At 36.1% G+C, this 24,899-nt stretch overlaps 1 protein-coding gene across 2 annotated transcripts in view; it reads left to right on the top strand.

The window, feature by feature from the left end:
* Window positions 1-24,899, top strand: part of UBR2 (ubiquitin protein ligase E3 component n-recognin 2) — a 56,132-nt gene that overhangs the window by 9,154 nt on the left and 22,079 nt on the right. Inside the window, exons 4-23 of one of the 2 annotated variants that reach the window (XM_065630540.1) lie at window positions 20-133; window positions 2,982-3,109; window positions 4,085-4,223; window positions 5,843-5,905; window positions 7,135-7,255; window positions 9,907-10,014; window positions 11,641-11,729; window positions 12,558-12,656; window positions 14,973-15,136; window positions 15,226-15,325; window positions 16,379-16,507; window positions 17,249-17,432; window positions 18,455-18,516; window positions 19,300-19,410; window positions 21,251-21,316; window positions 22,182-22,304; window positions 22,689-22,752; window positions 23,042-23,166; window positions 24,452-24,504; window positions 24,762-24,864. In XM_065630540.1, the coding sequence (XP_065486612.1) occupies window positions 20-133; window positions 2,982-3,109; window positions 4,085-4,223; window positions 5,843-5,905; window positions 7,135-7,255; window positions 9,907-10,014; window positions 11,641-11,729; window positions 12,558-12,656; window positions 14,973-15,136; window positions 15,226-15,325; window positions 16,379-16,507; window positions 17,249-17,432; window positions 18,455-18,516; window positions 19,300-19,410; window positions 21,251-21,316; window positions 22,182-22,304; window positions 22,689-22,752; window positions 23,042-23,166; window positions 24,452-24,504; window positions 24,762-24,864 (2,145 nt within the window). Of the gene's footprint in view, window positions 1-19; window positions 134-2,981; window positions 3,110-4,084; window positions 4,224-5,842; window positions 5,906-7,134; window positions 7,256-9,906; window positions 10,015-11,640; window positions 11,730-12,387; window positions 12,487-12,557; window positions 12,657-14,972; window positions 15,137-15,225; window positions 15,326-16,378; window positions 16,508-17,248; window positions 17,433-18,454; window positions 18,517-19,299; window positions 19,411-21,250; window positions 21,317-22,181; window positions 22,305-22,688; window positions 22,753-23,041; window positions 23,167-24,451; window positions 24,505-24,761; window positions 24,865-24,899 lie in introns of both variants that reach the window. The other variant, XM_065630541.1, reaches the window with a different exon arrangement.

Genomic DNA, 24,899 nt, shown 5'->3' with positions numbered 1-24,899 from the left:
TGTTTGTAAATAATTTTAGATGACAACATCAGGTGGAGGAGGTTTCTGTGACTGTGGTGATACTGAAGCTTGGAAAGAAGGTCCTTACTGTCAAAAGCATGAACTTAACACTTCAGAGACTGCAGAAGAAGAGGTAATAACAATTGAGGTGTCATGTTTTGGAACATTGTAAACTATGTATATATGTGTATGTATATACAAATCATTCATGTGAGGTTATTTTCAGTCTTGTGTACCACGTGTGAGAGATGGGAGGGAATTTAATAATAATATTTGAACCACAGTATGTGTTAGACAAAACTAATGTCTTGTCTAACTTAAGGAGTTATTTAGAATGACATTTTCTACTCGAAGGCTTTATTTTGTGTGTTCTTGGTTGCCTCTGCAGCTTTAGTTCCGTTTTGTTGTTTTTCTGCCTTATTCTGAAATGTGAAGGGAGTCCTTCATGTGAAAAAAAAAATCCGTAGGTAATCATGTGCATGAGGAAGCAAAGTTGTCTGTGCAGCGTATGTTCTCATTCTTACCAAAGTAAAGTGCACAGATATTTAAAATCAGAATAACTTGTTACAGGAAAGCTATAATGGAGATATACGATAGAGGTCTATAAAAGCTTGTTTGGTATGGAGAAGGTAAACAGAGAACATATCTTCATCGTTGTTGTAGCATAACAACTTGAAGATATTAAATGCAAAAAGGTGTACTAGCTCTTAAAGTATGAATTCAAGCTGTTGAACTAGCTGCTATATATACTTTTAACAACGATGGTGTTTTGTGTGTTCAGAAGGACGTTTAACACGTTTGTGGAGGGAAAAAGTCATCAATGGCCATTTAAAATTGCAGATACCATCTTTGGTGTGGGAAGTATTAGTGTCTTAAATTACTGGAGACCAGAGGAACAATCTGTCCTTTTCTTATATTCTTCCCTTAATGTATCTGCTAGAACATTTTGGGAATGAGAGTGGCTAAGTTGGGCTTCTGGTCTAGCCACTAGTCTGTTCTTATGTAATATAATTTCTGTGAGGTTTTTTTTGAAGTGCAAATATAAGGCAAATTCTTGTAGCAATTCTGCTCATCTGGTGGTTTAAGTGAAGGAACTGTAACTGTATTTGCAGTGACAGTGATCCTTCTGAAATCTATTATCACTATCTCAACCCTAAGACTCCAGCACTGCTGCATGGACTCCCCACTTGGTCTGCATACCAGTTAACATTAGCAGGCAGCCTTAGTTAGAAAACTGTTGTTCTGAAATCTTGGGTGGACTGCTGCTTGTGTGGCCGAAGATACTCACACAGTGAGCGTGAGTGACAGAAAAATTAAGTTACTGGGTGGGCTTTGTGTTTCTTCTGTGTAAATGATGGGGATTGAGATCTCTGGTGTTACGCAGTGTTGTGTTCGAGGTAGGTCAAGGATCATTTCTTGAGCATTATTTGGGCCTGTTTTCTGCCTTCCCAGATATGTGTTTTTTGTTGAAAGTGCTGGGAATGGAGGCAGTGCTGCTGCTTAAGGTTTGGCTTTGCGTTTGGTGACTGATAGTTCTTCATACCCTAGATAAGTTTTAAATGAAGCAAAAAAAGAGAAATGGCAATCATTAAAATTCCTGTAAAGCTTCCGAGTATTCTGAATTAATCTTGGGGTGAGCGGATGAATAAAATTTACCAGTACTGGTGAATGGCTGACTGTCAAGGGCCTCCTGTAGATAATGCAGATTTAAGTTCTGAAAAGGTTATTGTGGTGGATTTTATACAGCACAAGCTATAGTGGAACACAGAATTTGGTATTAGATAATCCTAAACCAGAAATTGGGCTACTGTTAAGTATTTTAATTGGCTAACAATTACACATGCTTCAAAATATCAAATGGTGAATTGAGTCAGTGACTCAATGTATAGAACATGTCCAGATGACCTGCAGGGCAGGTAGTGTTCCTTTTCCAGCTTTGTAGAAGAGGGACTAGTTGTTCTGAACATGAAAAATTTGAAAGAATAGAAGAAGAGTTCTTTCAGAAAAGAGTTTTTTAATGTTTTCTATTCACATTCAAATCCCTTGAAATGGATCGGAAGAAAATGGCGGTGATACCTGTACTACCTGATTCGGAGTCGGTGTTGGTTCTCATTTGCTGCTCCAAAAAGTAGCCCCTTTGATTTGCAGACTGAGGCAGCACTCCTCTTCCTCCCGCTCCTCGTTTCGGTTCCCTCACCTGCGGCAGCAGCCATTCTGCTCTGACAGAGAGAGGAGGACGAGTTTATAGCAGCTGCTGCAGATGTCATAGGGAAGGCGCCCTGGAGACTGCCGAACGGGCACAAGTGGCTGCATGGTCCATGTGCAGAAGGGACTGTCTGGGAACAAGACTGAGAGAAGGGCAGATCATTGTGAAATACCTAGTTACATTTAGCATTTAATTATTCATATACCACAGCATATAAGAGATGTGCCATAAATCACTGTCCCAGTGTGCTGGATATTGTATAAGCTTGGATAGAGAAAGACTTCTGCCTCTAAATGCGTGCTAGATATAAAACAAGGCAATAGATGCATAGCTGTTTGTATTCTGCAGTTTACTGATATTGGCAAGTGGAACAAAAGATACAGTGGTTTCAAATTATGTTTTCAAACACGTCACAGAAAAAGCAGATTTTAATAACAGCTGAGGTTAAAAGTTCTTCAGAAGAACTATCTTAGTGTGCAGAAGTGGGAACAATGAAAGTGAAAATGGAGAAGTGTGTGAATTTAGTTGGGTGATTAGAGGCGAGTTAACCTTTAGGCGTTGAACGTTAGATTACTGATTTAGTGATTGTCGGTGAAGAGCTGGAAAAATAAACCAGGATGATTATTGACTCTATTCCTTTCAAATGTAAAGTCATTTAAACAAAAGACATAATTAAAGGTATTACATTGTCTTTGTCAAGGAGAAACGCAAATTTTACAATTTTTGTTTTGAATATAATTTGATTTCTCAATTGTTATTTATATTTATTTTCCAGGATCCTCTTGTGCACTTGCCAGAAGATATGGTAGCAAGAGCTTATAATATTTTTGCCATCACACTTAAATATGCGGTAGATATATTAACATGGGAAAAGGAAAATGAATTGCCTGGCCTAGAAATGGCGTAAGTATAGTATTTGTCTTCTGCCTTTTAAAGCTTGCAGATATTTACAACAGAAAATGCTAATTCTGATTTTAAGTATATTTTCCTTTCCTTTCCTAAAATTCAGGAATATTTTTATAGACAAAGGGCTAAAATAACTTAAATAGATTTCCTTTTCTCATATGTTTTTACTTTTGTGATTATACATCTCCTTTCCATAGTGATGATGAAACAATACCTTTGTGATACCTTAAGTTTGTTAATATTGAAAAGGAAGTATCAGTAAAATACAGTACCCTAAAACAAGTGGTGGATTAGTTTCTAACAGTCGAAATCACTGAAATTCTGATGGCAAAAGTATTTTGTACTTTTGGTGATCCACTTATTACAAATTTTGAAGCATTACAGAATATTTGAGTGTATTGTAGCATCATAGTTATCATGGATTCATTTGTGACACCCTGTTAATAACTTTTTTTACTTTGTATTGTGTGAGTAACAATGCTGTGTAAATAAATTATGGAAAACAAAAGATTGTATTGGATCTGTGTAAGCTTACTGCCAAGTTGTTATTGTCTAATAGACCTTTATATGGTTTTGGGGAAACAAGTGCGGCAAAGTTAGGCCAAGATTGGTAAAATCTCCAAGAAACTGTGGGGAAATATATTGAGCGCAGCTGCACTGGAAGGAAATGTGTTTTCCTTAGTCGGAAACTATCAATTCATAATCAACAAATGTTCAAAAATAATATGCAGGCTTAAGTATTGCCTGAAGATTTTGCTCAGTTTGGACTTAATTCTGCAGGGAAGGTGCGCATTCTTATGGAAGTTAGGGTTGGTCAGTCCTTTTCAAATACATTGTTGAGATATGTTCCAGTATAGCAAAGAAGCCCAGGCTTGGGTTGTCTGCTTGGTGGAAAACTTTGTTGAACAAAAGTTGATTTTTTAAAAATTACATTACTTTGAATTATATATAAATTCAATCCTTGCTTCGAAGTGAGAAGAGTGACACTTACTACTGCATGCTGTTTAATGATGAAGTCCATACCTATGAACAAGTTATTTATACTCTTCAGAAGGCTGTCAACTGCACGCAGAAGGAAGCGATTGGTTTTGCAACAACAGTAGATAGAGATGTAAGTAAATTAATTGCTACAACTTCTAACTATACTTACTCTAATGTTTATTTTATATAACTGTGCTTTAATTTGTTTTCCCAAAGAGTGTGGTTAATGTGGTTGAGCCCTATGTGTCAGGCGACCCTATATTGTATGTATGTTTCAGTGTAACTGTATTCCGTTAAGTCTTGTCCGTGTAGATAGCAGGATGTCTCGCACTCTGCTGTGAGGGACAGGCAGCAGCTTTAGCTCATCCCTTACTGTACCCCTGGAAGCTGACATTGAAAGAGCCTCTATATGTGCTCCAAGCATGGGAAATGCTTCTCAGAGTAACACCAGTCAACTCTAAGGGATAAAATCCCTACTTGGCTGCTTTTGTTCCGGCGCTTGTGGAACTGTTTGTGAGGTTTTTTTGAATTTAATTTTCTTTTTCATAACTGTCAGATGATAATGATAGTAAGTGGAAAAGCATTTCATACAGGATTTAGAAAGAGCAATGACTTCAGCATCACTACATGCTGAATATAATTTTAGATAATATATTGGTCTCGGAAGTGCTCTGTCAGCTGTGTTTGTATTCTGGCTTGTGTGCATTTTTTAAGAAAGAGATACTTTCTAGGGACAACTGCATCTTGTTATTCGTGCCATGAGCCTGTAAGCAGTTGCTGTGAAAATGAGTGTCCTTTTATGTTTTGTTTGCTTGTGCCTTTTTTTGGGGAGGTAGCATGTGGGGCAAGTCTGTTCCAAATTCGCAATGAAAGCGTCATTCTGGAATGTTAACGTACTTCGAGAAGGTCAGTGGGAAGGGAAATGCAACCACTTTATATTACTTAACACTGAACTAGATTTTGTTTTTTGTATTATCACTGCTCTTTTTTTGTTGTGATATCAGTAACTAAAAGATTCCTGTCTGATCCCTGAATATGTGCTGACTCGAGCACATGCTGTTTATTGTCGGATGCACTTGGGAGAGGTTTCCTGACTGCTGATCCCTGTCCTACTTCTAAATACACACATGAATGCATAGATACATGTGCACACATGTATGTACGTAAAAGAAATGAGAAGGCTATGCCTGAAATGATTTGGCATGAAACCAGATCTAAAATTTCAGTAAGCTGTTCTGTCTTTAATACAACATAAGTTAAATCGACTGTCTATTTTAATGGATATATTGACAATATAGGACTCATACAATACGGAAACCTTCTAGTTTTCAAATAAACAAAGTGCTTTAGTCATATGTTTGAAAGACCAATTAGCTGTATTATCTACTTCTTTAAAAGGCATTGAAATGTCTGAAATATTTTCAAATTTTATTAAAACTAATAATTGATGCATTAGTACTAAAGGTAACTTTTCAGTATTTTTTATTTTATTATACAAAAGAAATTTAGTATAACAGGTAACTGCATATATGGCATAATTTTATTTTCTTTTAAAAAGTACAGGGTGCATTTTGGGAATTTAAGTATGTAACTATGTATAGTACTTTAAAAAATAAAAATAGCCTGAAAGCAAGAGTGGTTAAGATGCGTCTGAAACTTTTACTGTGTCTTGTATACTAGCGTAGAACGCAGAATTTGAAGTTCTTGTTTAGAAGCTGGTGGTAATGTTACTTCTTTACAAATTTAAAGGGACGTAGGTCTGTTCGATATGGAGACTTTCAGTACTGCAATCAAGCAAAATCAGTAATAGTGGTAAGTAATATTGTCTACTTATTTGCCTCATCTTAAACAAATAGAAGCTTTGCTACACAGTTTTGTGATACCATTACCGTAACGACTCTTTATATTTTTAAATACTAAGTCTTGGAGATAATATTCACAATACGCGCAGTAGAGAGATTGAAATGTGGGTTTATGCTCCGTTTTGCTTTTTGTTGTTTTTGCTATAATCTACCTTGCACCCAAAATAATTTCCTAGATAAAAGTTTTCCCTTCAGAAAACAGAGTTTGATCAAGAGCTACAAATGCAATCTTTCAGTATTGCATGTCAGTTCAGATCAGTAAAGTTAAGCTATTTCAGTTTTTCTCCTATAGTATGAAGTTGTTTGCCTCTTTCATAGTGGCAACTATGGAAGCTGTTACTGATTGAATCCAAGTTTGAAACTACAAATAAACTTTCATTTTGTGTGTGTGTATATGTGTATATATATTCATAATATCTATATATTACAAGGTTCTCCCGTGTAAGAACATGCAAATAATATTTTCTGTTTATTTTTTTCTTTAACTGCTGCAGTGCAGTACTTAATCTCATGAAATAAGTAGTTGATATATAATACTGCTACCACTGAAAAACAAATACCGCAACTAGAATTACTGGCCTTAAACTGTTTAAGGTATTTTGAAAACATTGACGTATCTTTAGAGATAAACTTGTGCAATGTTTTTAACTTGCCAACTATGCAGTCAAAGAACAAATGGCTTTTATGCATAACGCCTAACTACTCGGGTTACCAACACGGAGATGAGGGGAAATACTTTCTTTTGTGTTTTAACTCTGTGTTTCTAACTTGTATTTTTGAAAACAGTCTGTGGACAATCAATGTCTTTCCTTGGTGGGCTGCTGTGGGGCTTGCATGTCATGTTGTGAGGAGCAAATATGCATGGGTGTCTTAGGCTGTGCTTGCGGCTGCTTATCAGTCAAATGCAGCAGATCAGTGTGTACGTTGATAGGAGGCCAAGAGTGGAAAACGGATTGGCCTAAGTATGTTGATATTGCATAGTAAGGTCTTTCAAATATTAATAGGGTAAACACAGTTCAGGCTTTGTTTTGTTTCTTCCCAGTGTAGGTGTCAGTAATCAGAATATGTATTAACATGATAAGTTATTGAAAGTAATCATAGGAGTGCTGTGTTTCTGTACAGAAATAGTACATGCTAGTCCTCGCTTAAATATGCATTATCTCCTTTTTCCTTTTTAAGAGAAATACCAGTCGTCAGACAAAGCCTTTGAAAGTGCAAGTTATGCATTCATCTATTGTTGCCCATCAGAGCTTTGGTCTGAAGCTCCTAACCTGGCTTGGCAGTGTTATTGGATACTCAGGTGGGCAAACTTGAACTTTTTTGAGATAAGTTACGGAGTATTTGTGAGGCATGCTGAATTCCTGAAGCAATGTTGTCTAGTTATTTTAGATATGTAATATGCTTATCAGACTTCATTTGTTTTCTCTTACTGGAGTGCTGTTCTGAGTTAGTTCTGACTTCCATGTGAAAGTGCGACCAGTCTGACTTAGTCTTCTCAGATACTGTTTTCTGCTTAGTTGCCGTTGAGGAGAAGCTGAGAGTTGCTGTCAAATGCTGTATGCCAACAAGTTATTTTTCAGTCCCTAGTTCTTTTTAAATGAATGCAGTAAGCTGAAAATAACCTGTCTGATTAGATGAAACAAAATTATTCAGAAGTAATTTGATGAATGATGATGAAAGTGATTGCTTGAGATTTTTTGGTAAGTAGAACAACAGAAAAAATGCAAGGATATGTGAGGTTTTGGGGTAAGTATAGAAGGCAATGAATTATTAATCAGATCTTTAGAAAGAGTTTTCTTCAAAGGAATCAAGATGCAAAGTATCATTTTTATGGGCAGGCTCTGTGTTTCTTTTGGCTTGGTCCCTCCCTTGTCCTGATGAATCATGAGGTTGTGAAGATGTGGAGCACGAGGGGAAATAAAAGCAAAATGTTTCAAACTGATGCTATGTAGACAGGTAGATAAAGTCCCCAATGCACTTTTTGTGTTCTATGCATCTGTAAATTGTTGACAAGAATTATTAGCAAAGCACACTCGGCAGTAATGTTACATATATGTTCTGCATAGGTGCAAGATTTCTTCAGAGATTCTTTGTTTTATTAGACTGATAGGTGAAAAACTAGACAAGATTTCAGGCACAGAATCTGTATATGATGTTATCTTTTTTGAAAGACAAGTAGCTTATGTTTGTGTAAGTTAATTTTTTAAAATACTCAAATCAAACTTTTGAAGAGTTATGGCAACAATTTGTTCAACTATTTGCCAGTGTTGCTGGCAAAGAATAGCTGTTAAAAGAGAGACATAAAGGTATTTAATTTCTGAGGTGAATTTTCCTTTCAGCGTTTTATGTAGACAGGCACTGTCTTTGGGCCCAGTTTTGTGCCATGTCATTTTTGCCAAGTACCGAAGTCACTAATTTTCAGCTCTAAAATACAGTTACAAAAAAGTTAGTATGCTAGTAGAGCATAAAATTATAGATGAAAGCATTGAATTTATAGTTTGATTTGTGTGTGGTGTTTCTGAAATTCTGCAGAGTTCACTTCATTAAATGCAGTGTTCTTTATGATTCAGAAGGGCAAAAATAATATTTGATGGTAAGCAGTATGCATATGTTTTGTCTGTGACCTACATGCTCAAGTAGTTGAAGTGCCTTCCACACCTCAGGATATAGTCTTGCACTGTACTCTGGAGTCTAGTTTTGTGAAATACACTTTTTAAAAAGAGTTTTTAACGAAAAAAAGCTTTTAACAAACACACCCAAACATCTAAATTCTGCTCAGTATTTTAAACATCCTGTTACCGTTCATCTGTCACATGGGGTGGTAGAACTGCACTGCTTGGATGATTACTCTTAAATGCCCCTGACCAAAGGGAAATTGGCACGTGGCGGGGTCTTCTGCTGTGCCACCAAGTTAGGTTGGATGGTTGCTGTGAAATGGGTGTCATGCTCCTGTCAGTGAATAAAGGGAAAAAACCTTACTGTGGAACTTTGTCATGAGCTTGACTATCACATCCTTTCTAACAGATGTCAGTTCTTCAGGAATAAGCATCTGTTTGCCATTTGTTGAGCAATGCAGTCATTTCCATTAATTTATTACCAGTCGTAACAGTAGTTGGAGTCGAACTCTAGAAGGCAAAAAAGCAAACAAACAAAACCAAACAAAAAAACTCCGAACAAACAAACAAACCAACCAAAAAAACCCTGAACTGCTATAGGTGCTCACAGGCTGTGTAGAACTGCACCGTGCAGTGCTTGGTATGGTATACGTGGTGCTAAGCCACTACCAGCTCTCCCTAAGAAGCTGAGATGGCTGCATGGTGTGCAGAAATAAGGGTTAATGCATGTGGGGGTCATAGTTGTGTTAGTGACTATGCATTGCCTGCAGTGCGAAGCTAGGTTGGACGTTGTTATTATGAGCATGGCTGTGTTGTGCTCTATTCCAGATACAGGCTTGTCTGCAAGCATTTAATACGTTACATGTTCACATAATAATTATTACTGCTTTCCATTAGAAAAAAATACGTAGGGAAGCTTTAAAATAATAGCAGCTAGTTAGTGTAAACAAAATACTCATATGTGAGTGTATGAGTTGTTTCATATATGAATTATATTTACCTTTTGATAGGGCTCTAAACAGGAAAAATACAACCTAGAAAATTAGCCTGCTCTATAACTACTTTTTATATTAGTAAGCCAGCAGCACTTCTAAGTGCGTGCAGTTTTGAAACAAATTGTTGTATGTGGCAATTTTCACAAGGTTCCTAATGTTTCACAAGGTTAGCATGAAACTTGGAAGGTATAGAATATTTGTGTTTGAGGTTTGTTATTCAGCTGTCAAGGAGAAGGGGCCCTATGGCTTCTACTGTGTCTTATGAAAATTCCAGTATGTGAAAGTAATGTACAAGTTTGTGTTTAAGCTATAACTAACATACGTCGTTTCTCTTCTTCAAGATGGCCTTCGTCGAATATTGTGTCAGGTTGGTTTACAGGAGGGGCCAGATGGTGAAAATTCTTCCCTTGTGGATAAGCTGATGCTGCATGATTCTAAACTGTGGAAAGGTGAGTTTTCCCAAACTTCTGGAAAATACTAAAGGATGCTACACGTAAAAGTTTTGCCTTTACCATATCTGTGAATATTTGAACATTTTTACTGTGGTGTATTATAGGTAGAATTGCCTAGTTTGTTATAATCTGTCCCTTCATGATACACTTCACATTCATTGAAGACAAGAACATAAAGAGACCATTTGAGAAGGTGTTTGTTTTGGATCTTATTTTTCGAAGTAGTCTGTAACTGAGACTGACTTGAATATACAGATGACAGTGATAGTTAAGGGAAATTTAATAAACAATAAAGTGATTTGAGGTTTGCCTGCTTTATAGGATCTCAGCATCTGCATCATATCTACCAAAACGCCTCTTTTTAAGGAACAGGGCAGAGATTTTCTGCTTTGACTCATGTTTATGTTCGTGAGGTATTCTTGAGTGTTTTGAGAACATTCAGTGAAAATTACTGTTCTGTTGCTTTAAAAGCCCTTAAAATTTTATTAATGAAAGTCTGATGTATATAATGGGATTGGCTGGAAAGCTGAAATTTTGAGGAAGTGCAGGTAGTTAATTTCTCCTATGGATTTTGTATCTGACTTTGTATCCTGAAAGGGCATGTAAGGCCAGGTGTAAGAAAGAGAAGCACAAAGAGAAGGCAGAGAATGATGCAGTATAGATGTCCTTTCCTTATTTAAACATGAATGTAGTATTTTGAAGAATGCTACCTTCCCCCCAGATTCTTTTGTTGTTCTCTAGTTCTGAGCTACAGATAACCTAGAGAGTAGTAACATCTCTTTATGGTCTGTTTTGGGAACTTCTTGGAGCAGCAATAAAAGAAGTAAGTAGTAAGGTGGAAAATGGATGTAGTATGGAGAAAACTCCTGGCACTTTTTTTTTTTTTTGGACCACAAATTTCATGATCCGAAAGGCAGCTCTTTTATGGACCATTACAACATTTTTCATACAGGTTTTGTTAGGATAATGTCTGTCATATAAGCAAGCAGTAACTTCTGCATTTCTATTTTAACATCAGTATTTCTCTACTTTTTCATGTATTCCATAGTTAGTCTGCACTAAGGAAATAGTGTAATGGCTTTTGACTTAAGTGACTACAGAAAGAAATGATACATACACACATGTGGTTCCAAGCTGTATACAGTCAATTCTCATTTGTATTGATAATATTTTCAGTGATGCTGCTCAGACTGACTAGAAATTTGGAGGTACCTAAGCTAATTATTTTGCAGAGTTGTTCAAAACTAGCAAAATTTATTGTGGTTCCCAGGACTTCTCGTTGTAGCGTGTTCTTTTTCTTCCTGGACTATGCAAATCCTCTGTTTATCCTGAGGAGGAATAGAGATCTGTTGTTGTTTGCCTGATGTGCCTTATATTTGAAGATTTATGTTCCCATTCAACAGCTCAGTGTTATCTTATACAGGAGTAATAAATAATGCCACTCGAAGAATTTTGTTTTATGTGTTCTTCATCATCATTTGCTACCACCTGACAGACTTAATCAAAGCAGCTTCTGCTCTGAAATGCACACTTTGCTCATTCTGTAAAAGTTCACTTTTCTAAATGTGTCCATAATATGTTGATAGAAAATAGTGATGTGCAATGTTTCATTTTTCTTGACAGGAGCTAGAAATGTGTATCACCAGTTATTCATGAGCAGTCTACTTATGGATTTGAAATACAAGAAACTTTTTGCTATCCGCTTTGCAAGGGTAAGTATCTTTCTTACAAAGAGACATTCAGTGCTTAAATTGTCTAACACAGAGAGTTTAGTTAGCATACAGTGCTTCAAATGAACTCTTATCTGGAACTGTCTTCCTATTTTTGGAAGTGAAAAGTTGAAATGAAATGCCTACTACCTTAATTCAGTCTTCAAAGTGTTAGTTATAATGGCATCTCATCTCCTGGGAAGAAAATGGTCTTTCCAGGCTCCCCAGAACTGAAGCAGTTCAGATGTTTTTGTCTTCACCATCAACCACGCAGGCTGTTGCTTCTTAAGAGCTAATCACTTCTCATTGTTGAGGTGTAAGCTGTTACAGCACTAAAATTCTGTTATGCTGATTAGTATTTCTGCAGTAACTACTATTTCAAATGCTTTAAATCAGCACTGCAAAATTCTGCTCACTCTGCTGAAGACAAATAACTTTTTGAGTAGAAAATAAAACATTAGCCTTTATTGTGAAGATGAGAGTGAGTAGATCTTACATGTGAGCAGATTAAGTTGTCATGTTCTTTGTACGGAATACCTATATAATAATCCATAAGAGCTACTCTTCCCTTTATCATGGCTTTAAAGTTTCCCAGAGCAGACATTTAAATTAAAAAATCAGGTCAGTGTGGATTAGAGGTGAATTTCCCCTTGTTGTTTAGAATTACCGGCAGTTGCAGAGAGATTATATGGAGGATGATCACGAACGGGCAGTATCGGTGGCTGCTCTGTCTGTCCAACTCTTCACTGTACCTACTCTGGTGAGTAGTGCCTGTCTTTCTTTTAAAAACTGATAGTTGGCACTCCTTGCCTTTTTTTGCCTCCTTAATAGAACTATGAGCGATTGCAGAGTGATTTTATGAAAGATGACCACGACAGAGAGTTCTCAATTGCTGACCTCTCGATACAGATATTCACAGTGCCTTCTCTTGTAAGTACTAAAAGACCAAAAAAAGGAAATCTTTATTTGTTAAAAGCCACTCGAGGTTCTTGAGTCAAGACTGCAGATTTCTGTGACATTACTGTGGAAACGCAGGGCACCGTCACTGCACAGCAGTCAGATTGTTCACATATATTGCTGTGGGCTTAGAAGTTAAAGTGTTCACTGCTGCGAAGTTTGACTTCCCAGAGCAGGCTGGGTATTTTCGGTTTTTCTTTCTGCATTTTTCTTTTACTTTTTTTAGAAAGGTACTTAAATGTTTATCTAGAGGCTCACACATAACATGTAAGTTCCTCATGGTACTGAACCACAGTTACTGTTTGTAGAAATCTACATTATGGTTTGCAGATCAGAGTTCCAGAGCACACCATTCTGGTGCAGTTTTATAAATGATCCACTTTATGTTAATGTTTCAATCAACACAAGCGCAAGCAAGAATTGTCTCAAGATATTCCCTACTTCCTTTGGTACTTTCAGGCTAGGATGATGCCTTCTTTCAGGTTTCCAGTTAATTTTTGTTACAGTGCTTCAGGCACTGTTAATTCTGCCAGCTCACTAACTCTGCTGGTCTTTCACAAGCTTATGCTTGTTTGGGAAACATCTTTTTTTTTTCTCCAGTCTCCAAGTAAATCTGCCTTTGCTTGGATTATGAACTAGACAAATTAAACTTTGGAGCTGTACTGGAAATAACAGTCTGATTTTCCTAGCCAGAATTCATTTAAAAATGAAAGCTTCTGAATCCTTCCAAATTTAATCAGCTTAATTGAGCTCTAAAATTCAATAGTAGCATGGCAGTTATGATACTGAGCAAAGTTGTTTTTCAGTTTCCCAGGGGTGGATGTTATTCATGGGAATTCAACAAGACCTCAGGCTTTTGTTTCCATCATTCAGGGCAATATTGTGTTACCTCTTCTAATTTCAACACTGTCAATAAGAATGTTACCAATATTCAGAGTTACAGTTAGACTTAACCTTTTGAATAATACTAGTTGGTCATGGTATTATTTTTTCCTTTGACAGATGAAATGGTAAAATATGTTTATTAATACTTTTTTTTTTTTTAAAAAAGGAACTTCATACTTTTCTGTAGAGGAGAATAATTGCAGTGTCCCTTTTATATGCGTTCCATTTCAAAAGCATGCAAAAAAAAGTAAAACAATTATCTTTTTACTGTTTCGTAGAACGATAGAATAGTCTTACAATGTCAAAGTAATCATGATAAGGTCCTACCATATGAAATAAGAAATTTTTTTTATACATTTAGAGCCATTCATTCTTAACTGAAGATTGTAAAACTACCCTACCACCCCCCAGTAACATTTTCAAACTGATCTTGGTAATTTAAGAGTTTCAGCTGTCAAGTAACTGAGGTTTTTTTGGTTTGAGGGAGGATGGGTGGTTGTGTTGGTTGTGATTTTTTGGGGGCAAAATGTTAACCATTAGATTTTTTTTTTTTTTTAACCCTGCAGTAGCATTTTAGAACCTGTATTTTGGAGTATTATTAGCAACTGTAGAACCTGGAAGCTCTAGCCAACAACTGGAGTGTCACTGAGGTAGATCAAAGTGGCCGATCTTGAACATACCAGCCCCATAACAAAATCCTCATGGCATCCGATACTGCAAAACTCATCCCATTTACCTTGGAGAACCAACAGAATGGACATGTTCTGGCAGAGCTCACAAGCAGGAGATGGCAGTAACTTCTTAGTGCCCCCTGCGCTGTTGTGGGGTTGGGTTAGGTTAGATTGCGACCTTCATTGGACTTCGTGATGCCTGTTAATTGTTTCCTACAACACTCGGATATATGCAGTAGCCCTTGAGGGGTCATTTCACGTAATTTCTGTGTGGAAATTGCACAATACAATTGGCAGTTTAGAAAACATGGTGTTCACTATAGTGCTTGACAGTCTGTAAAGATAAAACAGAAGAGCTGTCACTCCCCTAAAGGGCTCATAGTTAAATTATAGAAGAGGAGACAACACATACTTAAAGAGAGGTACAAGTTAATTATAAGACACATAATAACAAATGTCCTGCTGTCATAGTTATATAGATTAGCAGGAGCCTAACTGTAGTCAAACTTATGTCCAAAGAAAGAGATCTGGATCATGATAACTTCTGGCTATATTACTTTTTTTTTTCTTCTGTGAATGTTTGGAAGATTGGTTTTCAGTCTGTTGTTCTGTTTTAATTATTGATGTAACTATTTTGGATAAAAATTCCTGTGTTTTACAAGTTTCATGATGCAGTGTGAAACTGTTAGCTGCGTCTGTTAATTACAGCAAATTTCAATGTACTTTGGCATAGGCTCGAATGCTAATAACAGAAGAAAATCTCATGACCACTATCATCAAAACTTTTATGGACCATTTAAGGCACCGTGATGTCCAAGGCAGGTTTCAGTTTGAACGTTACACTGCTCTGCAGGCTTTCAAATTCAGGCGTGTTCAGAGCCTTATTTTGGATCTCAAGTAAGTATATTGACTATGTGCTAATTTGATAAATTGAGAAGGTAAAAAAAAAAGTGTCGTATTAACACATATCTTTCTAATGCACCCAGGTATGTGTTGATAAGTAAGCCAACTGAGTGGTCAGATGACTTGAGACAGAAGTTCCTGGAGGGTTTTGATGCCTTCTTAGAATTACTCAAATGTATGCAGGTATGTAAATGTATGAATTACAGAAATTTGCAAAATCAAGGCAGGAAGTTAGCTATCACGATATACAAATGGAGGAAATGTAATGTACTGTTCATTTCATAACTCCGTGCAATCTAGCTTTTTGAGTCATGTTTTCCTGAAACATAACATCTTACCTTATTTTAATTTAGTTTGTGTTAGAGGGCTGCTAAAAGGAAGAATCGTGGAAAAATAAAAATGTAATTTTGTGCTTATTTTGTCGTTGTAGAGGCACAAAAGACACAATGAATTGTGTGAGTGAAATCTGGTCCATGTTAACCAACCTTCCCTTGTAGCGAGAGCTCCAGCTGTTACTTAACTGTCAACAGAGTTACTCCTCGTATTGAGGAATATATACTTTCTAACACACAAATAGACCTCTTCACTGTGCTTTTTTCCCCCCAACCTTTTCATGTACTATGTTACCTTAAGAGGAGTATTTTAAAAGCAGTGCAACTTTTACAAGAGCCAATTGACTCTACGATTAGTAAGATGTAAGTCATAATCACACCCCTTTTTCAGTACTTCAGCAGCATGGCTTTCCTCAGTAGTTGACTTCCGTTAGTCTGTTTATAACAGTCCCTTGAATATATTGTAATCCTCAGATCATGCTGGTTTTTTTCTGCTTTTGCGAAGAGCTGGTTAAGTACTGTAGTACCTGGTCTTTAGTTAGTACTTAACTGCAATTAATATCACATTCCTAGAAAATACATTCAAAAACCAAAATGTGTAAGATGATGTGTGTTTGCAAACGTTGTACTGCTCATGATACTGAAGTCCCTACAGGTGTTAATAACAAATAGAGCACATATGCAAAACCTTTCTTGGCCTAGTATTCTTCTCTTCCAATCCCTCTTACATTTTGTTGTTGTTACTTAGATGTATATAATTCCTTTTCAGATGGTCCCAAGCTTCTTTTTTCCTGTTGTAGCAACAATATATTTGTAAGGACACGTGACTGCTGTCTCACACTTATGCTGATGATGTTAACAGACCTATTTCAGTTGTTAAAATGCATAATTGTTTCTGTTCTAGGGTATGGATCCGATAACTCGTCAAGTAGGACAACACATAGAAATGGAACCAGAATGGGAAGCAGCATTTACATTGCAGATGAAATTAACACTTGTTATTTCGATGATGCAGGATTGGTGTGCATTAGATGTAAGTTCCTTCTGAACTGTTTTTCCATGTGAATATGTGAAAGGGGGAAAACCCAAACATTAATATGTATAATGATTCAGTTGGACATGTAACTGCAGCATGAGCCAAGATCATCTTCTCTGAGCAAGTGCAAATCTTTTCTGTATTTAAGCTCATCTTTCATGGCTTGAACTGACCAGTTCATAAGAATGTGATTAACCTTTAAAAAAATATTACAGAGAGAGTTCTGTCACACATTTGAAAGTTGTGTTCATCACTACAATATCTGGTTATAGTTTTCAGAGAACACAAAATAGAGTAGGCCCTGGATCTACCAAATGCTGCCTGATGATAAATCAGGTTTCTACTGTATTTGAAGTTTTATGAGTAAAGAACTTAAATATGGCTGTGGAACAAGTGATCCTAGAATATTTGAACATTCAGGCTGGCTTTAATCTGTTAATTAATGTGGAGGTTTTACTAGCCTAGCATGATTATTGCTCAGAAAGTTCCCATAATATCATGTACAACAAACAAAAAGAAACCAAACCCTAGTGTTTTTCTAATCAGACATATTGGTATGAGTTTTGCAATCTGTGCCCCCTTAATCCAGCTCCTTTTGTTGGATTCCTTATCTTAATTTTGCAGGACTGTTGATAAAGGTAAAAACCCTGAACTCGTCAAACTTTTTAACGTTGGCTGTATTATTTTGCAGAGCCCTGCTTTTTTCATAATTTCTGTAAACTGCAATCTTTCTTTTAGGAAAAAGTGTTAATTGAAGCTTACAAGAAATGCCTGGCTGTGTTGATGCAGTGTCACAGTGGTTTTACCGATGGAGAACAACCGATTGTTCTCAGTATGTGTGGACATTCAGTTGAGACCATCAGATACTGTGTTTCTCAGGAAAAAGTTAGCATTCATCTCCCAGTTTCTCGTTTACTTGCAGGTATGAACAAAATAGTTTAAAAATATATCAGGAAATGAAAAATGTTGTATGAATATGGTTTGTATTTGTGTGTACATAAGGAAGCACACAACAGTTGTTTAAAGCCTGAGTAGGATGCTTTTTGGCCGTTTTCTAGCTGTTTGATAGCCCTAGCCAAAATGTTCCCAAGCACTGGGGAAACTTATTGTTTCAGGCCTGGGGGAGTTTGTCTCATGCCTCTGGCTTTGTCAGAGGGGTATGTTGTAGCAGTTACTGCTGCTTTTGCCACTTGAGTGATGCAAAAGAAATACAGCAAAATATGGACTGTGGTTGACTGTTGGATGGAATAGACTAATCAGCGTTCTGTTGGAGAACAGATTTATCAAACAGATGTGTCACCAGAAAATTAAGCTATGTCTTTCTCTTCACATTGTGCCTCTCTTGTTCAACAGCTGTGTTGAAAAAACGTTAATGAATTTTAGTTTACAGAATCAGAAAGTCATATGATAAAAAATAAATTCTCAGGTAATGAAGTGAAAAAGGTAATTCTTAGGTAAAATACTAAGCAGCTCAGCATCAAATAGCTTTGAATGTTTGTATCTTTAAGCAAAAACATTGTAGATTGAAAACAAAGCAAAGAACCCTTATGTATTTTGTAGGGGCATCATTATAGTTCCTGAGGTATTTAATAAACCTCAAAGGTTGAGGTATCTGTTGTTGATAATTTGTCCTGATAGACTAAGGACTCTTGGATCTCACTGAGGGGATGTGACAGAGTCAAAAGAAAGGCAAAAATCTCACTTGTACTGCAAGTTTTACACAGATACAATTGGAAAACTTTAATTCTTCTAAAATGTATGCTTTGTAATATGTCTCTTCAGGGAATAGCTGTGTAGCTCCAGAGTGATGAATCTGCAGACTTACTTGTAGCTGTGTCAAGAAAATGATCTGATAGTAAATTAGATTACTTTTTTGTCCTATTTGAATTATAGAAAATATTGTGTGTAATATTATGTATGTATTTGTTTCATGTGTTCATGTAGGCTTGCATGTTTTGCTGAGTAAAACTGAAGTGGCATACAAGTTTCCAGAGCTGCTACCCCTGGTATGTAATTAAATGTAGCATATAATTAAATATAATTAATGCTGAACGTGAAGTTGGTCATGTAAGTGTAGGACCTTTTTGCTATTAATTCTGTTGGGAGAAACTATCTCGAATAGATAAAATTACTTCTTAAAGGATTAATGCCTATATATTCATGACCAGAGCATAAGCAATCAGTATTGCTCTCTTAACTTAAGACTCAGGCTTGAGGTTTGTATTTTGTTCTTCATGTAATACCTTCTTTTTGTAATTGAAACTGTTTTTAAGACCTGCTGGCAGGATCTGATTCCTTCTCCGTGGCCGAGGCTCTGATTTTCTTCCCCAGCTGTTTATTGCTTCCTGCATGTTCTTATTGATATACTGTTTTTTTAAAGGGAAGTTAAAAAGAACAATATAAATTAAAAGAGGTGGAAACATAACTGGGAGAAGAAATCTCAGTGTCTTTTGAAAGAAGTAGTACTTAACCTTTGAAAGAAAGCGAACAACCATGTTTTTAAATTAATAGTGTTGGTGTTTTAAAATACAAAATCTGCTGTCTTTAAGAATAAAGTGAAGCCCATGTGGAGGACTTCTGTGGAGCAAAGACAGAATGTAAGGTTGGTTAACAATGATTGGGTAGATTGTGCATAGGTTCATCAAACTTTTGTAATGTGTGTGTTGGGTTTGCTTTTCTTTTGTATTGCAAAATATGTTAATGATCAAAAATATCATCTTCCTTCATTTCAGTCCCATTTTGTTTTATTTTCTCTATATATATCAAAATATTGCATTTCCTTAATGCAGAGTGAACTTAGCCCACCTATGTTAATAGAACATCCTCTACGATGCCTAGTCCTATGTGCCCAAGTGCATGCAGGGATGTGGAGAAGAAATGGGTTCTCTCTTGTTAATCAGGTAAGTACATAGTAGCTGTAGAATCACTACTTTCTGATAACTCCCTCAAGTTGATTTCAGACCTCAAAACCTCCCCTTTCTGTATTGATTTCCATTTTCATTACATAGATCTTATGGAAGGCAATGCAAGGTAGGCATTTATATCATCATTTGAATATTTGTGCTTTTAAACTGCTCTTTGATTTCGTAGTCAGAAGGCACTTTTTTGTTTCAAGACAGCTACAGTGCTCAGTGAACGTAGTACTTAGTGCGTAAAGAAGTTCTAGTATAATATAGTCAGTGACTCCTAGCCTTTGTACTGCATACAGTCCAACAGCAGCATGGAGTGCAGAATTAGAGCTGTGCAGCTTCAGTAATGCATTCAGCAGCCACACGTAAAAGTGTCTCAAATATAGAACATGCACCATTAAGATACTGTTTATGTCTTTATTAAGTAATTGAAGTCCGAAGACCATGCAGAAGCATTAGAACCAGCGTAGAACTGAGTGTTTCTTGGTTTTATCTCTTATACTTCTTTTATACTTCTGGAGACTAGCTCCATTCGTCTCTAAACTTATGTTCTGTGTTTGTACAAATTTGGTCTTAAGTGTTCCAAGCATAACAGCTATAAAACAAGTACTGTAGTGTCAGTGCCACCCACCAAGGTGATCGTCTAAAGTGATTTTTCTCAGCAAGACATACATTACAACACAAATAGGATTTCTTTGTATGAGGTGTTAACTTGATTTATTTGCAAGAAACCTCTTTCCTTCCCGCAAGCCCCCATCTTCACTAGCTAATTGCAATGCATGTGTACTAGGAGGCCGAGTTAAACTGCTCAAACATACCATATTCTGACACTTCCTGCCTTTTAACCTAAAGGATCTTTATAACATGATGTCCTTTATTGTCATTATTAAAGCAAAGAGAGCTCTAGTTATGTATAATTATAGCAGTGCCCATTTTACTGTAGACATGTATTAAATATGAAATTTCAGCAAAGCTTCTGATGGAGAAATAAGTCTCTGTTAATTTCCTCTGGTTGTCAGCATCTTGAAGTTAAGAGCCTGGTTTAGTTTAGGTAATACGGCTCCCACTGTCTGCAAGTCCTTTCCTTTGGCAATGGAGAGCTCATGTTTAGTCAGCTCCTTTTGGGTATTTTCCCAGAAGATAGGAATGGGTGTCTGTTTCTGGATTATCAGTATGAGGATGGCAGGGAAGGCTGCCTACCTCTCTTCCATGTAATCCTGAAGTTTAGCATGCTGAAGACTGTTTGGAGTCCCAGGTAGAAACTTGACAGCCTTCTTTATTTCTCCTTAAATGTGGTAGAATCAACCTTTCCCAATAGCAGTGCCATGCAGTGATTGCAGTGTTACTGCCGCGTGGTGCGGTACCGTTGAGCTCCCTCCCAGGATGGGTCAAGGATGGTTCTGTCACAATATTAACATTTTGCTGAAAGTGGCAATTCCTAAAAGATTATCTCGCAAATAATTAAAGACGAGTTCATGGAGCGAAGAATTTCTCCAACTGCAAGGGCTTTTTCTCCTGTGAATTTCAAACGGTTAATAGCTAAACAGGTAGATATATTAAAATGTAGCCCAAAGAGGTCCACAAGATTTTTTTCCTTCTAAGTGTATGCCATCTGGACTTTAGATCAATACAACCCAGCCAGCAACTATCCTTGTTCTGTGCTATATAAAAATGCTTTTTGCATACCAGTATATTTGTGTAATTTTTTCAAATCTCAGAATCATTTTTTCTGTGTTAATACTGTGTAACAAAGTTTATTTTTCCAGAATGAAAATAGGTTTAGATTAAATGTGATGTTTGCTAATTTTTGTGGTTTGTGTGTTTGTTTCAGATTTATTACTATCATAATGTGAAGTGCAGGAGGGAGATGTTTGACAAGGACGTAGTAATGCTTCAGGTAACCACATGTACCAGTTTGCCTTTTTTATCAAACGTTTTCCGGATATGTGTGCATGTGTTTTTAGCTCCCTCAGAACCCCTTGATGACAAGGAAAAAAGTCAATTTTTGTGGAAGCTCTTCTATTTTTTTATTGCATCTGTGTCTTTATGCGGTAACTTGTAAAGAAAATACTGTTGTTGTAATCCTTGCTTTTTAAAATATCCTGTGGAAAGTGCAGAAACTTCTGTGTACTATCCTTCAGTTTTGTTGGAAATTATTCTGTCTTAAAGATGGTCCCATTAGCATTAGTAAACTAATTTCTAATTGGCTAATGTAGATACATTGTTTAATAAACAGAAAAAAATTTGGCCAGTAGTTTTCAGAAATGGAAGTAAATGTTTGTGTCTACATTGAAACAGTAGCATTCTTCTTTCCAGAAAGTCTTTCTAAAGGCTTAAGCCTTTGTTTGGAGGATCGGAATCTGTTTTTAAAATCTTTATGTGCTATATACGAAGTGATATTATGCCTTCTAAAAGTTGAGCCAGCAGTAATAGGGTTGTAGAAACGACACCAACCAACCAAAAGCCTTTGATTGAATTTTATTTAGATTGTTTGAGATAGAAGGAAGAACTCTGAATATTTTACACTTGAAAGGGCATCAGAAATTATTGATAAAGCATAGGATCCTGCTTATTAAATGTGCTGTCACTTGTGTTATTGTAGTCCTAAGAGAGTAAACTTAAGTAATTAAATCTTCATGCTCAGGATAGAGAGAGGAATGAATTTTATAAAGAATATACTGTGAACATCATATATTAATATACAAACATGCTATAATAACACCAATCTGTTCTCTGTTTATAATTATTTTTTTCTTCAATAGACAGGTGTGTCTATGATGGATCCAAATCACTTCTTGATGATAATGCTGAGTCGCTTTGAACTTTATCAGATATTTAGTACTCCAGACTATGGCAAAAGATTTAGCACAGAAAATACTAACAAGGTATTTTATGTACTACTGCAATAGAAAATCTGCAATTTTGTTTTGTAAAGTTTATCAGATGCTGTTGTACTGAAACTGTACAGACTGTTGATCAAAAAGCAAAACCTATCCTATTTTGATTTAGTTTGACTGGTTTGAAATATGCATAAATATTTTTACCTGTCAAATTGGTAAATGTCAGAAACTGATGCATAATTTTTGCATTGTTTAACAAGTTTAAGGCAGTTGTAATTGCATTTCAGCACAGCTTAATTTGGGAGTGCTGATGATGAAAACAGGCAATGTTTTGAAGCACTGGAAAAATATTTTCAGCATATGGCATAATTATTTTACCCTTAATTGAAAAATGTAAATTCTTTGTTTGTTTGTTTTATTTTAATTCAGGATGTTGTTCAACAAAATAACACTCTTATAGAAGAGATGCTATACCTCATTATAATGATTGTTGGTAAGTTCAGAATACATTTGATTCATTTTAGAATTTAGTCTCTTTAATGATCTGGAATGAGCATTTTTCATTGCCATCTCAAGTTCAGTTCTGTTTTGAAGTTCCTGTAGTTCTGACTTCTTTCTTAGGAGAAGAGCATTGAAACTCTCCTAGATTAACATAATGAATTTTTGAACACAAGATTTCACAAAAGATACTTATTTTCCAGTCTTTCGCTTTTAAATTGCAAAATAAGAGAAAGTAGTGTTTAAAATCCTAAACAAAATAATGCTATATTTTATTTTTACAGGCGAAAGATTCAGTCCTGGAATAGGGCAGGTAAATGCAACAGATGAAATCAAACGAGAGATCATCCATCAGCTGAGCATCAGGCCAATGGCTCACAGTGAATTAGTAAAGGCATTGCCTGAAGATGTAAGTAACTTGGGGGTGGGTAGCGGAAAAAGCAGCTTCCACTTTGTAAGGCTGATTGCTGAAAATGTTTCTTATGCAAGTTTATGCTGTGTAATGTGGAAGGGGTAGAATGGGAAGAGTGTGATTAGGCTAAGAGCAAGGTTAGCATGAGTACAGGTTAACAGATGGCATGGAGGAGGTAGGAAAGAGCTGTAGAAGAGGAAACAACACATGAAAGGGGCAGGAGTCTGAGAGCTTCTCCAGCTCTTTTCTGTTTTTACTGCTGTTTCTTCTCAGGCCATGTGGCCGGCAGACTCTGCGGTCTGCTTGGAAACCCTGAGGAGCCCTAAGGAAGTGGGTTGTTGGAGCTATCCAGAAATATTAGCCATTACATTTTAAAGCTACCAATAATTGGAAAGATGTGTAATCAGACACGGTATAATGACTTGTGTAACATAAATGTTTCATTTGCATGTACAGAAGCATTTATCTGAATTCTGGTATCAGCAGTTTTGTAGGATAGTAAAGCTTAATATGTATATATTTTTAGAGTATTTTTGAAGTACTTTTTTAAACGTGATTTCTGAACGCAGTGAAAATTCAAAAGTTAATCTTTTACTATATTGGTAATACTTTTAATGATGAATTCTGAAATATTTTTCATTGTTCTTTATATTCTAAACTCAGGCAAATTTTAGGGCAACATGATTAAAAAAAAGTATTTTAAAGTTGAATGAAAAATCAGTCTAGGATTTACTAGAGTTCTAAACTGTATTGTCAGTCTTAAATACTTTTTCCCTGGTCTGTTAATTGCTGTGAATATGTATTGCAGGAAGGGGATGGGAATGTTAAAACGTAATTTGTGTATGAATTAGTTTTACCTATTTGAGCTGATTTCTCCTGCTGATTTTTGTGGTTGTTTTAGCATTTTTTAGTGACTTGTATTTTTAGCTTTCGTATATTTATTTCATTTTTTAGAAACCAGAAATATTGACTGTATATTCCTAAGATAGACTGAAGAAACTAATTCAGAGTTTTCTTCTGTTACTGTTACATCGAAGTTTATTATGACGGGGAAAACCAGTAATAATTAAGCACTCAAAATGATATGTTTTTTTAAAAATACTTTTTGCAGAAATGGTGTTCCAGAATGTATTTTCATGTTACGTCCTTCAGCGTTCTCGAGTCCCAGTAAAATAACTTCATACTGTGTTCATTTTGCTTGCTTTCTTAGTGTTGTATGATATTTGAATGTGTTTAATCCAAGAACTACAGTAACACAGTCTTACGTTTTCACTCAATGTAGGAGAACAAAGAGACAGGAATGGAAAGTGTGATTGAAGAAGTGGCTTGTTTCAAGTATGTTTCCCTTTATTCTAATATTTCAACTTTAAAAATGGAATATCTAAATTAGTGAAAATGAGAGAATAGAAGAAAGCATGCTGGGTCATGGTGTTTTCCCCATGACTTTACTCATGTGCATCATTCTTAATACTATTACTTAATTGATTTCTAGAATGCCTGTTCAGCAGTGCTTTTTAGCTGTTCTACTTAGGCTTTTATGCTCAGATGAACATAAATTTTGGGGAGTTTTTTGTTTGTTTGTTTTTTCCTAGGAAACCTGGATTAACAGGCAGAGGGCTCTATGAACTAAAACCAGAATGTGCCAAGAACTTCAATCTATATTTCTATCACTTTTCAAGGGCGGAGCAATCGAAGGTACCTAGTAATTTAGCTTTGATTTTTATTTTTTA

Source organism: Caloenas nicobarica, chromosome 3 (assembly GCF_036013445.1).
Source record: "Caloenas nicobarica isolate bCalNic1 chromosome 3, bCalNic1.hap1, whole genome shotgun sequence".
NCBI lineage: Eukaryota > Metazoa > Chordata > Aves > Columbiformes > Columbidae > Caloenas > Caloenas nicobarica.
This window is presented reverse-complemented; position numbering and strand designations above follow the sequence as displayed.